Below are 16581 nucleotides of genomic sequence, written 5' to 3'. Positions count from 1 at the left end.
ATCTAAGGTCCCTATCCCATTCCCATCAGTCCCTGCCCCAGTGACCTTACAATCTAATGTCCCTATCACATTCCCATCAGTCCCTGCCCCAGTGAGCTTACAATCTAAGGTCCCTATCATATTCCCATCAGTCCCTGCCCCAGTGGAGCTTACAATCTAAGGTCCCTATCACATTCCCATCAGTCCCTGCCCCAGTGGAGCTTACAATCTAATGTCCCTATCACATTCCCATCAGTCCCTGCCCCAGTGAGCTTACAATCTAATGTCCCTATCATATTCCCATCAGTCCCTGCCCCAGTGGAGCTTACAATCTAAGGTCCCTATCATATTCCCATCAGTCCCTGCCCCAGTGGAGCTTACAATCTAAGGTCCCTATCACATTCCCATCAGTCCCTGCCCCAGTGAGCTTACAATTTAAGGTCCCTATCACATTCCCATCAGTCCCTGGCCAAGTGAGCTTACAATCTAAGGTCCCTATCACATTCCCATCAGTCCCTGCCCCAGTGGAGCTTACAATCTAAGGTCCCTATCCCATTCCCATCAGTCCCTGCCCCAGTGGAGCTTACAATCTAAGGTCCCTATCACATTCCCATCAGTCCCTGCCCCAGTGGAGCTTACAATCTAAGGTCCCTATCACATTCCCATCAGTCCCTGCCCCAGTGGAGCTTACAATCTAAGGCCCCTATCACATTCCCATCAGTCCCTGCCCAAGTGAGCTTACAATCTAAGGTCCCTATCACATTCCCATCAGTCCCTGCCCCAGTGGAGCTTACAATCTAAGGTCCCTATCACATTCCCATCAGTCCCTGCCCCAGTTCAGCTTACAATTTAAGGTCCCTATCACATTCCCATCAGTCCCTGCCCAAGTGAGCTTACAATCTAAGGTCCCTATCACATTCCCATCAGTCCCTGCCCCAGTGAGCTTACAATCTAAGGTCCCTATCACATTCCCATCAGTCCCTGCCCCAGTGGAGCTTACAATATAAGGTTCCTATCACATTCCCATCAGTCCCTGCCCCAGTGAGCTTACAATCTAAGGTCCCTATCACATTCCCATCAGTCCCTGCCCCAGTGAGTTTACAATCTAAGGTCCCTATCACATTCCCATCAGTCCCTGCCCCAGTGGAGCTTACAATCTAAGGTCCCTATCACATTCCCATCAGTCCCTGCCCCAGTGAGCTTACAATCTAAGGTCCCTATCACATTCCCATCATTCCCTGCCCCAGTGAGCTTACAATCTAAGGTTCCTATCCCATTCCCATCAGCCCCTGCCCCAGTGGAGCTTACAATATAAGGACCCTATCCCATTCCCATCAGTCCCTGCCCAATAAGCTTACAATCTAAGGTCCCTATTACAGTCACACACACTAGGGCAGTTTTATCAGGAGCCAATTAACCTGCCTGTATATGTTTGTGTTTAGAATGTGGGAGGAAACAGAAGTACCAGAGAAAACCCAAAAAGTCATGGAATGTTAGATTGTAAGCTCATTGGGGCAGGGGCGGTAAATGACATATAAATTGCGTTAAGTGCTGCTGGATATGTTGCCCCTATATAAATAAAGTATAATCATTTGTTTCTTCATATGTCTCCGTCTTCTTAATTGGGCAAAATAAAACGGATTTTTCCCAGTGTAAGGATATAGGGGAATATATATCCCCCGCGCCGCGACAGACGGACGTTTCAAGTGGATCTTTCACCTGCGCCCGATGCCGGAGCAGAAGAGAAAAGAGACTGCTCGGCACTTGATCTTTCCTTGTGAAGCCGGGAGCGCTCTCTCCCGAGAGGCCGGCGACTGACACGCTCTATTTTTGAGAGCCAATATCTGCTGAAGGATCTTCTAAGGTGAAGCTTTGAATAGAATAGAAAGGGAACCATTGTGTGTTTTCAAAGCACTGAAAGAAAAATAAAATATGGGCTTTTTTATCGTATCAAAAATTCCAGACCGTTTTTCAAAAAAATGTGTCAATATTTGACCTATTTTAATAAAACAAATGAAATGCACTTTAGCTACAGAGTATATTATTTATATATAATGGGGGGGGGGGCATTAAAGGGGCAGTACACCATTATGGTAACTGTTATAGAATGGGCAATTCTAAGCAACGTTTCAGTTGGCCTTGATTATTTTGTACAGTTTGTTTTATTCTTTTACCTTCTTCTAACTCTTTCCAACTTTCAAATGGGGGGGTCACTGACCCCGGCAGCCAAGACACTATTGCTCTGTGAGGCTCCAGTTTTATTGTTATTGTTACTTTGTATTATGTATTTATATCTATTCAAGTTCTCCCCTATTCATATACGAGTCTCTCATTCAAACCATTCCCTGGTTACTAAGGTAATTTGAACCCTAGCAACAATTCCAAATTGGAGAGTTGCTGAACAACAAGGGAAATTTAAAAAAAACCCACAAATAGAAAATGAAGACCAATTGCAAATTCTTAGAATATTACTCTGTCATACTAAAAGCTAACTCAAAGGTGAGCAACCTTAACTTTTAGAATGCTGTAGACACGATATTCCGACGCAATTTGCAATTGATTTTTTATTTCTTGTGGTTTTTCAGATATTTAGTTTTTTTGTTCATTGGCTACCTGGTTACTAGGGTCTTGTTTAACTTAGCAACCAGGCAGTGGGTTAAAAATGAGAGACTGAAATATGAATAGGAGAGGGGCTGAATAGAAAGAGAAGCAATAAAAAGTAACAATAACAATAAAACTGGAGCCTCACAGAGCAATAGTATTTGGCTGCCGGGGTCAGTGACCCCCATATGAAAACTAGAAAGAAGTGGAAGGCAAATAATTAAAAAATATAAATGAAGACCAATTGCAAAGTTGCTAGGTATAGGACATTCCATAACTGAAAGTTTAGGTGAATCTCCCCTGTTTCTGAACCCGAGTTCCTCTTTAATAAGTCCATGATAAAACTGAGCCCAGTGTGTGAATGTGGACCTTAGATTGTAAGCTCACTGGGGCAGGGACTGATGGGAATGGGATAGGGACCTTAGATTGTAAGCTCACTGGGGCAGGGACTGATGGGAATGTGATAGGGACCTTAGATTGTAAGCTCACTGGGGCAGGGACTGATGGGAATGTGATAGGGACCTTAGATTGTAAGCTCACTGGGACAGGGACTGATGGGAATGTGATAGGGACCTTAGATTGTAAGCTCACTGGGGCAGGGACTGATGGGAATGTGATAGGGACCTTAGATTGTAAGCTCACTGGGGCAGGGACTGATGGGAATGGGATAGGGACCTTAGATTGTAAGCTCACTGGGGCAGGGACTGATGGGAATGTGATAGGGACCTTAGATTGTAAGCTCACTGGGGCAGGGACTGATGGGAAAGTGATAGAGGCCTTAGATTGTAAGCCCTGCTGGGACAGGGACCAATAATGATTGATGTATAATGTGTAAGTCAGCGCTTTATAAAGAAAATAGTGATATTTGAGAGCAGACTGTTTCACACAGGAATGTTGGACAGTATGTTAACAAGAATGCACTTCCTCCCTTTCCCCAGTAGATGGCAGTGCAGTTATACCACGGCGCATTATCCCGTGAATCACAGGGGTGGCGTTAGAATGATCCTCAGCACAAAATGCGACTGTGTATTTCCGTTGCAAAGGTTTCTCCTCCGTTAGAATTAAAAACAAAGGGAAGAGAAAAGCAGCCAAACAAGCGGAGGCTCCCCTCTCTGTACAAGGAGCTCTAATTACATCCTCACAGCTGGAAACCCTCCTCTTCCTCCCGCAATGAAATATTGTCTCGCGCGTCTCCTTCTGCACTCACACACTCACGCTGCCACAGGCGCAGGGCATTCTGGGATTGGTGCCGCAGCTGTCAGATGTCTCAGCTTCACCAGCTAAACCCCCGGCAATTTTTTATCATTTTAATTCAGCGCAATTACACGACGCAAAGGGCAAGTATATTGTCAGTGTGACCGGCGAGGTTCCGAAGATCAGCGGGAGAGAACAATAAAACTTTCTTTTTATCATCTTTGGAGTTTGTTTTGCACTAGTTTGTATTAGAAACACTACATTAAAGCAATACTGCCATGGGGAAACATGTTTATTTCAAAACCCATCAGTTAATAGAGCTTCTCCAGCAGAATCCTGCATTGTAATCTGTTTTTCCCATGGGGCTAGCCATATTCTTCATTTCCCAGGGTGCCACAGCCATGTGACCTGTGCTCTGATAAACTTCAGTCTCACTTTACTGCTGCGCTGCAAGTTGGAGTGATATCCCCCCTCCCCCCCAGCAGCCGATCAGCAGAACAATGGGAAGGGAGCAAGATAGCAGCTCCCAGTAGGTATCAGAATAGCACTCAATAGTAAGAAATCCAAGTCCGGCTTGGGACTCCTCCAGTTACATGGGAGTAGGAGAAACAATAGGTTAGCTGAAAGCAGTTCTAATGTGTAGCGCTGGCTGAAAGCTCAGCCTCAGGCACAATGCACTGAGATGGCGCCTACACACCAATATTATAATGCAATGAATCTGGGGGGAAAAAAAACAGCGCCACCTACTGTTTATTTTGTCTGACTGGCTACAGTAGGCTAAAACTGAATTTGCTGAGAAAAAGAGCATACTTTGAAGTTTAGCTTTGCTTAGAAAATGAAGTCAGTGAGCAGGGAAGAGTCTTCCAACAGTTACCTGGTTACTTCCAAGCAGAGCAACATCACAGGACTTTCCTTTTCCCACTAAATCAATTTTCAGCTGCAGCCATTTGGCTGTTATCACCAGCAGGTGGCGCTGTTTTCAATCCATACTATTAACAGTTTAAACATTGCTAATATGATGAAAAGTAGAGTAACCCATATGATTTTGATTTCCTCTTAGTAAACGCCATTACACTGGGGGCTAAATAAATATATGGCTACACACTAATGCTGGATGCTGGCACAGGTACACGGGGCAGAAAGTGGGGGCTAAATAAATATACAGCTATACACTAATGCTGGCACAGGTACACGGGGCAGAAAGTGGGGGTAAATAAATATATGGCTACACACTAATGCTGGATGCTGGCACAGGTACACGGGGCAGAAAGTGGGGGTAAATAAATATATGGCTACACACTAATGCTGGATGCTGGCACAGGGTCAGGGGGTGCAAGGGAACGTACCGGTTAATTAAGTGGCTGCATGGAGTGGGGCGATCCGGAAGTGGGGGATAAATATTTTACGTGGCTGCACTGGATGCTGGCACAGGTTGAGGGCAATAAGGGAGGGGGACTAAATATTTTATGTTTAAGCACTGGATGCTGGCTGGCAGAGATACACAGGGCAAGGGGGGCATTTTTTTTTTAAATCAAGGCAATGCATCATCTGTTCTGAGGTTTTAAAAGAGGTATAGTGCAGCGTTTTTCAACCGCAATTTTTACTTTAAAAAAAAAAAATCCGAGCCCTGTCATTGGTTGCGCCCCGTGTGTACGGGTGACGTCAGTACGCATGGGGCGCAACGTTATAAAAGGGCCTGTGTGCGGTCGCGTGTAGGCAGAAGTGCAGAGGCGGCGCGCGTGAGGGGAAGATGCTGCTGAAGCCGCCGAAGAGTAAAATGCTGCTGGGCTCCAATGTATTAGGGGGGGCCACGGGGCACACTGACTTATGGGGGCACTGCTGCTGGGCACCAATGTACTAGGGGGGCTGGCTCTTGGCACCAATGTACTGGGGGGCACTGCTGCTGGGCACCAATGTACTAGGGGGGCTGGCTCTTGGCACCAATGTACTAGGGGGGCACTGCTGCTGGGCACCAGTGTACTAGGGGGGCACTGCTCTTGGCACCAATGTACTAGGGGGGCACTGCTGCTGGGCACCAATGTACTAGGGGGGCACTGCTCTTGGCACCAATGTACTAGGGGGGCACTGCTGCTGGGCACCAATGTACTAGGGGGGCACTGCTGCTGGGCACCAATGTACTAGGGGGGCACTGCTCTTGGCACCAATGTACTAGGGGGGCACTGCTGCTGGGCACCAGTGTACTAGGGGGGCACTGCTCTTGGCACCAATGTACTAGGGGGGCACTGCTGCTGGGCACCAATGTACTAGGGGGGCACTGCTCTTGGCACCAATGTACTAGGGGGGCACTGCTGCTGGGCACCAATGTACTAGGGGGGCACTGCTGCTGGGCACCAATGTACTAGGGGGGCACTGCTCTTGGCACCAGTGTACTAGGGGGGCACTGCTCTTGGCACCAATGTACTAGGGGGGCACTGCTGCTGGGCACCAATGTACTAGGGGGGCACTGCTCTTGGCACCAATGTACTAGGGGGGCACTGCTCTTGGCACCAATGTACTAGGGGGGCACTGCTGCTGGGCACCAATGTACTAGGGGGCACTGCTCTTGGCACCAATGTACTAGGGGGGCACTGCTGCTGGGCACCAATGTACTAGGGGGGCACTGCTCTTGGCACCAATGTACTAGGGGGGCACTGCTGCTGGGCACCAATGTACTAGGGGGGCACTGCTCTTGGCACCAATGTACTAGGGGGCACTGCTGCTGGGCACCAATGTACTAGGGGGGCACTGCTCTTGGCACCAATGTACTAGGGGGGCACTGCTCTTGGCACCAGTGTACTAGGGGGGCACTGCTGCTGGGCACAGAGTTAAATTTTTTAACATTTTCTAATGGTGGTGTGCCTCGTGATTTTTTTCATGAAACAAGTGTGCCTTTGCCCAAAAAAGGTTGAAAAACACTGGTATAGTGTATATGGACAGGGGCACAGAAGTGACATGGCAGCGCTAACCGTACCCTTTATTTTCACTTTACTTATTTAATTATTGTTTTACTGCAAAAAAATCTTTTGGTTTTTCTGAATATTGACTTTTTTAGTGTACCTTTTGTTTTTCATGTTAGCCTATTTATATTTACATAGGTTACATTCATTAATGTGTTGCAATATTTCTTTATTAAAAATTGAAAAAGTAAAATGGTAATGTGGGACTACTGGGGGGGGCACTGATTGAATCCCTTGCCTAGGGTGCCAAAATACCTTGGCCCGGCCCTGTTTGTGTGGTTTTTTTAAATTATTTTAGTTTTTGTTTAGCAACACTCCCCCTGTCCAGCTGGATATCCCTATTCCCCAACTTCACAAAGGGCTTGGTTCCCTTAGGGCACAGTTTCCTTAAGCTCTCCAGCAGCATCCACTCCTCAGAATAGGCGGAGTCTAAAGAGGAAGAGCCTTGTGCTCCCGCCCACTATATTAACCATGGACAGGAAGTTGTCATAACATCTCTTGGCCAATTAGGGAAAGCTTCCTCTAGCGTAACCAGGACTTCACGAACCCTAGGAAATTTAACCCTATGCATCCCTACATTAAAAAAAAACAAAACAAATTGCTGCAAATTGAATGAAATTGAAGAATGTGAAGAGCAATTTTACAGCCTAATGTATTTAGGGTTTATATAAATATGTTGAATTATGCTCCCTGTTTTAAAAGGGGTTGTTCACCTTTGAGTTAACTTTTAGTATGAGTGATATTCTGAGACAATTTGCAATTGGTCTTCATTTTTTATTACTGGTAGTTTTTTAATTATTTTACTTTTTGTTCGGCAGCTCTCCAGTTTGGAATTTCAGCAGCTATCTGGTTGCTAGGGTCCAATTTACCTTAGTAACCAGGCAGTGGTTTTAGAGAGTGACTGATATATGAACAGTAGAGGGGCTGAATAGAAAGATAAGTAATAAATAACAATTAAATAGCAATAGAACTGGAGCCCTGGGCCGGAACTAGGGGTAGGCAGAAGAGGCAGCTGCCTAGGGCGCAACGATTGGGGGGCGCCAGGCAGCCTCTCCTGCCTACCCCTAGTCAGCTCTCTTTAGTCATTGCCCCCGCCGCTTGTCCTTACGCGGTGGGGGCAATGATCCATAGAATCACAATGCGAACCCCACATGTGCACCAAAGGGGGGGGGCAAATGAGGAAGGTGCAGGGGCGAGGTGGCTTGGCACGCCCCTGCTGGAACCTCACAGAGCAATAGTGTTTTGACTACCGGGGTCAGTGACCCCCATTTGAAAGCTGGAAAAAAGGCAAATAATTCAAAAACTAAAGATAGAAAAATCAAGACCAATTGAAAAGTTGCCGGGAATTGGCCATTCTATAATGTATTAAAACTTAACTTAATGGTGAACTACCCCTTTACAAAAAAGTTGCACTGTAAGCCATTGCTGCCTAGCCCTAGTCCCAGCCTTTTATTAAATTAACCCATTGGCAGAGCTGTTAATATAATGATCGCGCAAAGCGGAAGTGGAAGTGATGTCACCGGAAGTGATGTCACAGCGCCTGCGCATAAAAACTTCTGAAGCTGCTGCTAACCCATTGATTTTTTTCCCAGAAGACCAAGTAAATTGGGGGAAAGATAGAAAAATTGGGGGGGGTGGATAAGGCTCAGTGATGGGAAAACAGGGAAGGGAGTCAGAAATTGGAAAAATGGGGGATCATTGTGCTGTACCAGTTGCTGATAATCCCTCCTGGGACTGCTGGTTTCCTCTATGGAAGGAATAAAATAAATGTATAATCATTAGCGGATAAAGCCATAACCAGTTCTGCACAGAAGTGACACTCCGAGCCCTAATTAAGTTCCATATATCACACAACATTGATCAAGTAATCAATCGATTGCTGCTACTGTACCTGGAAGGAACAGTCAGATACTTTCCATTGCAATAGACAATTCTACTTATGTTTTCTGGCCCTTAATCTTCTTTTACGGCTCTCCCCGGTACTCACGCCAGGCTGACCCACCACAAGGGCTCACCCCAGTACTCTCACCTGAGCACCCTCAGATTAGGAATCTCCCTCTAGCAGTGGTACTCTCCACCTGATTAGACACTTTGGGCCCTGATCTCCAGCTGATGGATTGCTGGGGGGTCTTAACCCCTTCACTCCAGGAGGGACAATGTCTGCCCTTTCTAACTTATCTCCCTACATATCACTCCTAGAGCGATCTGTTATAGGAACTTAAGCTGGCCATACACGAGCAGATCCACTCGCTTGGCGATGTCGCCAAGCGAGCGGATCTTCCCCCGATATCCCCACCTACGGGTGGGCGATATTGGGGAGCATTTAGGTAAAAAAAAAAAGAATCCGATCGTTTGGCCACGGGGACCGCATCAACGAGCCGATGCGGTCCCCGATCCGACCGGATTTTCTAACCTGGCCAATCGGCAGCTATAGTCGGCCCATGTATGGGGACCTTTACTGTCTAACACCCAGGCCTGTTGCACACCTATCTAGAGGGAGGTCCCAGGACTAAAACCTAACAGCACATCCCCTTTTATAGCTTTACACACCACCCTGTGGCTGTAACCCGAACTGCAGGGATACTCCCTGTTAACCACTGACATCCCAGACCACTCAATGTGTCCCATTAACCAGTACCACCCTGGGTGCCTGTCCTAGGGGTATTCATCTTAAGGGGCCCGAACTTGGAGATCCCTACATACGTTTAATGAAAGTGGAGGCCACCACTGCACTTGCGGACGTACATGAGCCCTATAATCTTTGTGACAAATTACATTTCAAATGAAAAAACTTGATTGAATTTTTACCAAGAATAATCAGATTATTGAAGCATAAAATGACATATAAATAAAAATATTTATTTGCATTAAATAAACATATTAATTAACAGGTAGCCAACGTTTCTGGATGTCTTTTGTCCATGCTTTGCTTGGTTTCTCGACACTAGAAACTACTTGGCACATAATCTGGGCCTGGGCCCTCCTCCTCAACCCTATTTCCCATGGCCAACAGATAAGTAATCCAAACTTGTAATCTTGTCGTATTGTCTCCAGTATCGTGATGTCTGTTTTTCTTGGATTCTTGAAGATAATAACTTATTCTTGAATTAGTGGGATAACTGACTGCAATATCTGGGCCTGGGCCCTCCTCCACAACCCTAATTCCCAGGCCAACAGATAAGTAATCCAAACTTGTAATCTTGTCGTATTGTCTCCAGTATTGTGATGTCTGTTTTTCTTGGATACTTGAAGATAACTTATTCTTGAAGTAGTGGGATAACTGACTGCAAAATGTGGGCCTGGGCCCTCCTCCACAACCCTAATTCCCAGGCCCATGCAGCTTTACTATTTTCTTGAAATGATTTGACTGCTTTATGCCGCTGTCTCTGCGACTGTCGTTCCGAATGATTGAGCACATTGCTCGCACATCTTAAAGCACTTTATGCATAACTTGACTGTCGCCTTGGAGCAATGATAGCATTGCTTCACTCTCTTAGTCAAGTGGAACTTCTTCCAGCAGATCTTGCACAGTTTGTAAGTCTTTTTTGCGCCTGCCTTGCACTGTTTGTACATCTTTTTCACGTGAACGTGTTTCCAGCAGGACTTGCACAGTTTGTACGCCCTTTTGGCGCCTGCCACTAAATGCATCTTCTTGCAGAGGTGGTAGCCTTTCTTCCCCGCTGATTTGCTCATTTTCCATGCCTTCTTCATGTTTCCTTTGGTGCAGCCAATTGCATGTCTTACTGTTTTAGTTTTCTTGCCCCACTCCATCTTTTTACAGACATGCATTACTTTTACTAGGACTTTCTTGAGTTTCTTCAAATATTTTACTTTCCCCTTCAGAAATCTGCAAAAATAACAAAGAATAGTGAAAACATGTGCAATGACTTCCTTGTTTAAACACTGTAGCAATGTATCTGAATGAAGCCCTTTCTATGCCAATATCATACATTAATTATCTGAGATATGTGACATGAAGGGTTCACAGTTATCGCTGTGTTTCTTACAGTACAGGGAGATAAATATGTATATTCGGGCAGTCATCCCTTCTATTTGCCATTAAACCCATTGTTTCCTGAGTATTATGGGGAAAGACTCCCAGGAATTATGGCATATCAGCTCTTACAAATTATACAAATAAAAATCCAATAAAAAAGTGACAGTAATAACCTACATTGTATTTTACATTCATCAAAAATTCTTCATTAGAAAATCAGAAAACACTGGGCCCATCAGAATTACTAAAGGCAACAAACCTTAATAATAGTCCTAACAAGTGACATATTACATGCACGTTCTGTAGGAGTGAGCTAGGGTACATTTTACCTAGGAATTCCCTAAGTATTTTAAACTATATATAAACTTCATTGTTACCTTTCAATTTTAACTTTTTATGCCCAAGGCAATATAAAGATGGTTGAGTCATCACAATTTTAATTTAAAATCTAATCAGATCTGCCGAATTTAGTAAATGATTGCATGGGAAGATACAGTCAACTCAAACCAACCAAATGGGAACAAACGTTGATATTGTAATTATTCTACTCTATGTTTGCAGTCTTATTAGAATGAGTTAGGATTTACGAACGTACTTGTATACTTTCGGCGTCTTCATAACACATCTTCCAACGCACTTTCCAATAGTAAACAACGCCTTGCAGGAAGCACCCAAGGTGGCGCCCAAATCCACATCGGAGTCCGGAGAGTCGGGCTCCGAATAAGAACTAGAAGAACTTTCTCTGTGGTGGGCATGGTGCCTGGAATGGAAATAGAAGATTAGACTTCAACATCATTACCCATATGATTTCCATATTTGCTCTATGGTTTTGTTGTTTTCAACTAAAATAGCATCATGCGCCAACGTAAATATGTCTTTCAAGCTGCCATAATATTCTATTTACGACAGACCACATAAAAATATCATAAATAATAATATTTTGCTTTCATGTTAAACCCAATTGTGTTTGTAAGCTGATGTCTATAAGGTGCATGTGTGCAGCAACTCTATCTGTATAATGGCCGCTAAACTTAAAGCTTATAAATGCACGGGACGTTGGCAATTATGATTATGGTACTTATTATCTTAAATATTTATGAATACAAAGCTATGGATGTTGTTTCACTTACCTAGTAATTCTTTTAAGCTTTTTCTTTGGCTTTTGTTTCTTTTTGATTGCCTTTTCCTTCTTATGATGGTCATCATGCTCAGCCCTGCACAAATAAACAAATGTATAAAGGGTTAATAAAGAATTGTATTTTAAAGAAAAAATGAACAAAGTAGTGGGTACTAAGTCAAATTAATGGAATTGGGTGATGGAAAACATGGAAGATATTCTATGAAAAAAGATGAAACCTAAGAAAATTGGGGTGCAATGGATGCAGGAAGAGGGCAACCCTGGAGACCAAACGTACAACACAGACAGCCCACACTTGCTGATTTATTTACAAACTAGTGTTGTATATAAAAGCATACAAAAATGAATTTGAGATATTTATGTTACATTACTGCATTATGGGAACTTTTGGTCTTTTTCAAAAATCACAAGAGATTGACTAATAAGGGTGCCAGATGCCTTGGTCAAAAATTAGGCTCATATTTAGCAAAGAAAGAAATAGGAATTAGTGATGAGCCAATACTGTCTCGCTACAACATAAAATTCATGTAAAAATCCAGGAAAGGCAATGGGGATTGTTGCGGCGTCTTTCTTTTCATGGCCATTTTTTCTATTCAAAATACATTTTGGTCTATGAGTGTTTTTATGGGGCAAACTTTTTGCTGTGAAAATTTCACTTATCATTAATGAATACATTATAGAGCAATTAAAATTAAAAAATCTGCTTCAAAGTTTGTTACTTACATTTTATGCTCATCATGGTGCTTTTTCACATCATGATGCTCGACCATGTGATGCTTTTTATGCTCATCATGGTCTACATCATGGTGCTTTTTCACATCATGATGGTCGGGCTTGTGGTGCTTTTCCTTGTCATCATGGTGCTTTTTCACTTCATGATGGTCGGCCTTGTGGTGCTTTTCCTTGTCATCATGGTGCTTTTTCACTTCATGATGGTCGGCCTTGTGGTGCTTTTCCTTGTCATCATGGTGCTTTTTCACTTCATGATGGTCGGCCTTGTGGTGCCTTTCCTTTTCATCATGATGCTTTTTCACTTCATGATGCTCGACCATGTGATGCTTTTTATGCTCATCATGGTCTACATCATGGTGCTTTTTCACATCATGATGGTCGGCCTTGTGGTGCTTTTCCTTTTCATCATGATGCTTTTTCACATCATGATGTTCGGCCTTGTGGTGCTTTTCCTTTTCATCATGATGCTTTTTCACATCATGATGTTCGGCCTTGTGGTGCTTTTCCTTTTCATCATGGTGCTTTTTCTCATCATGATGGTCGGCCTTGTGGTGCTTTTCCTTTTCATCATGATGCTTTTTCACATCATGATGTTCGGCCTTGTGGTGCTTTTCCTTTTCATCATGGTGCCTTTTCTCATCATGATGTTCGGCCTTGTGGTGCTTTTCCTTTTCATCATGGTGCCTTTTCTCATCATGATGTTCGGCCTTGTGGTGCTTTTCCTTTTCATCATGGTGCCTTTTCTCATCATGATGTTCGGCCTTGTGGTGCTTTTCCTTTTCATCATGGTGCCTTTTCTCATCATGATGTTCGGCCTTGTGGTGCTTTTCCTTTTCATCATGGTGCCTTCTCTCATCATGATGGTCGGCCTTGTGGTGCTTTTCCTTTTCATCATGGTGCTTTTTCTCTTCATGATGCTCAGCCTTGTGGTGCTTTTCCTTTTCATCATGATGCTTTTTCACTTCATGATGCTCGACCATGTGATGCTTTTTATGCTCATCATGGTCTACATCATGGTGCTTTTTCACATCATGATGGTCGGCCTTGTGGTGCTTTTCCTTTTCATCATGATGCTTTTTCTCTTCATGATGGTCGGCCTTGTGGTGCTTTTCCTTTTCATCATGATGCTTTTTCTCTTCATGATGGTCGGCCTTGTGGTGCTTTTCCTTTTCATCATGATGCTTTTTCACTTCATGATGCTCGACCATGTGATGCTTTTTATGCTCATCATGGTCTACATCATGGTGCTTTTTCACATCATGATGGTCGGCCTTGTGGTGCTTTTCCTTTTCATCATGGTGCTTTTTCTCTTCATGATGCTCGGCCTTGTGGTCCTTTTCCTTTTCATCATGATGCTTTTTCACTTCATGATGCTCGACCAAGTGATGCTTTTTATGCTCATCATGGTCTACATCATGGTGCTTTTTCACATCATGATGGTCGGCCTTGTGGTGCTTTTCCTTTTCATCATGGTGCTTTTTCTCTTCATGATGCTCGGCCTTGTGATGCTTTTCCTTTTCATCATGGTCGACATCATGGTGCTTTTTCACTTCATGATGCTCGGCCTTGTGATGCTTTTCCTTTTCATCATGGTCGACATCATGGTGCTTTTTCACTTCATGATGCTCGGCCTTGTGATGCTTTTCCTTTTCATCATGGTCTACATCATGGTGCTTTTTCTCTTCATGATGGTCGACCATGTGATGCTTTTTATGCTCATCATGGTCCACATCATGGTGCTTTTTCTCTTCATGATGCTCGACCTTACCATGCTCTGCTTCATGGTGTCTTTTCTTTTCATCATGTACTTGATCATGTTTCTTGTCCACATGATCATCAACATGATCTTTTCTCTTGTGTTCATGCTCATCATGGTGGTGCTGTTCTGAATGATCATCCTTTTTCACATGGTCATGTGTTTTTAGATGATCGTGTTCCTCACCATGGAGCTTATGGTCTTCATGCCTACAAAAACAAATAAGACATTGTGGAAAAGCTCAGGAAACTCAGTTAAAGATTTATCAAAATTCTAAATTATGCTTTTTTTACATTTTGAGAAGCAAAAGTAAAAAAACACAAATGCGACTATACTCAAGAATATTCTTAAGAGAATAAATAAAAAGTCCTTAAAAAGTCGCCAGAAAAACCCCGGCAAGTAAAAGCTAGTGAGGTTCAATAGAACTCAATAAGAATTGTTTCTAACACCACCTCTAACACTTTTTTCTCTTTTGATAAATCTGCCCTTATATCTTAAGACTAAGGGCCCGATTCACGAAAGTGCGATAAAAAATATTGCACGCTTTTTTGCATTAAATAAGTCGCGATAATTAGCGCGCGATTCACCATAGTATTATCGCGTGAGTTAAGTCGCCATTTTCGCATGCGGTATTTTTCGTGCTAGTTTTAACGCATGCGTTAATTTCCGCGCTGAAAAGAATACGATCGCATGATTCACAAACACTTAGGCGCACTAAATATCGCATTCGCCTATGCGAAAATTAACACCTACTACAGGCAGGCGAAAAATTATAGAAAAGTACAGTAAATTAGTTTTTGGCAATAAAATATGGACTTACAGTGTTATTTATTCAAGTATGTGTCTTTTTACTCAATTTTACTAAAGTCTTGGCATGCATAATATACAGTACTATAGTGGTGAATATTTTGTCGCGATAATATACAGTACTATATAGCGGTAAATATGTTTTCGTGATAATATACAGTACTATTGTGGTGAATATATTGTCGCGATAATATACAGTACTATAGCGGTGAATATGTTGTTGTGATAATATACAGTACTATAGCGGTGAATATTTAGTCGCCATAATCTACAGTACTATAGCGGTAAATATGTTGTCGCGATAATATACAGTACTATAGCGGTGAATATTTTGTCACGATATTATACAGTACTATAGAGGTGAATATCTTGTTGCGATAATATACAGTACTATAGCGGTGAATATTTTGTCACGATATTATACAGTACTATAGCGGTGAATATGTTGTCGCGATAATATACAGTACTAAAGCGGTGAATATGTTGTCGCGATAATATACAGTACTATAGCGGTGAATATGTTGTCACGATAATATACAGTACTATAGCGGTAAATCTTTAGTCGCCAAAATATACAGTACTATAGAGGTAAATCTTTAGTCGCACAAAATACATTACTAGGTATAATAATTATAGAAAAGTACAGTAAATGAGCTTTTGCCAATAAAATATGGACTTTGCAAGTATGTGTTTCCCCTAGAGTGACGCAGCCGCCAGTTTGCAGGGAAATGGTAATTTTTAATACAGTAATTTTACGAAAGTATTGGCGTGTATGGCTAACATGGCGTGCGTTCATTTGCGCGACTATTTATATGCGGCTACAAGTGATGAAATGTTTCACCAGGCATGGATTCGCAGCGAATTTTTGGACATGCGGCGAATTTTTCCGCGGCTAATTTTTTCATGCGTTTTGCAAAACAATCTGCCAATGGCAAAACACATAAAAAAATTCGCCACGCGAAAATTCCCCGCACATCCAAAAATTGACACAGGCTTCAAAAAATAATAGTCGCGGGCAACAATTTTTTTGCTCGCACAACATTTTTTTCGGGGATCTTTCCAAAGATTTGCTAAAATCTTGCTAAAGTCGCTAAATATTTAGTCGCAATAATATACAGTACTATAGCGGTAAATATTTAGTCGCACAAAATACATTACTAGGTATATTTTGGCGATTTCTTTGTCGCGACTTTTTAATCTCGTGACTTTTTGAAGCCTGTGTCAATTTTTGGACGTGCGGGGAATTTTCGCATGGCGAATTTTTTTATGCGCTTTGCCATTCGCGAATTGTTTTGCGAAACGCATGAAAAAATTTGCCGCGGAAACATTTGCCGCACGTCCAAAAATTTGCTGCGAATCCATGCCTGGCAAAACATTTCATCACTTGTAGCCGCATATAAATAGTCGCGCAAATGAACGC

At 43.0% G+C, this 16581-nt stretch overlaps 1 protein-coding gene across 1 annotated transcript; it reads right to left on the bottom strand.

The window, feature by feature from the left end:
- Nucleotides 1-10103: 10103 nt before the first annotated feature.
- On the bottom strand, nucleotides 10104-14647 carry LOC116408607 (sarcoplasmic reticulum histidine-rich calcium-binding protein-like). Its single transcript, XM_031896238.1, has 4 exons — nucleotides 12590-14647; nucleotides 11859-11942; nucleotides 11324-11488; nucleotides 10104-10578 (listed from the first exon to the last, which is right to left on the bottom strand). Exons 1-4 carry the CDS (start codon nucleotides 14296-14298, stop codon nucleotides 10104-10106), a joined length of 2433 nt encoding a protein of 810 aa, XP_031752098.1. The 5' UTR covers nucleotides 14299-14647.
- Nucleotides 14648-16581: the final 1934 nt, after the last annotated feature.

This window comes from Xenopus tropicalis, chromosome 2 (genome assembly GCF_000004195.4).
Source record: "Xenopus tropicalis strain Nigerian chromosome 2, UCB_Xtro_10.0, whole genome shotgun sequence".
NCBI classification, from domain to species: domain Eukaryota; kingdom Metazoa; phylum Chordata; class Amphibia; order Anura; family Pipidae; genus Xenopus; species Xenopus tropicalis.
Note: the sequence above shows the minus strand (reverse complement) of the source record. Positions and strands in the feature narration are given on the sequence as shown.

What these genes read in the sequence shown, in the direction of transcription:
- LOC116408607 (XM_031896238.1), bottom strand. Translation starts at nt 14,298, where the DNA reads ATGGTCGACCATCATGAAGAGAAAAAGCACCATGATGTAGACCATGAT. An exon ending in AAGCTTAAAAGAATTACTAG is followed by an intron (nt 11,489 to 11,858) that starts GTAAGTGAAACA and finishes TTTCCATTCCAG; the next exon opens with GCACCATGCCCACCACAGAG. An exon ending in AAGACGCCGAAAGTATACAA is followed by an intron (nt 10,579 to 11,323) that starts GTACGTTCGTAA and finishes TTATTTTTGCAG; the next exon opens with ATTTCTGAAGGGGAAAGTAA.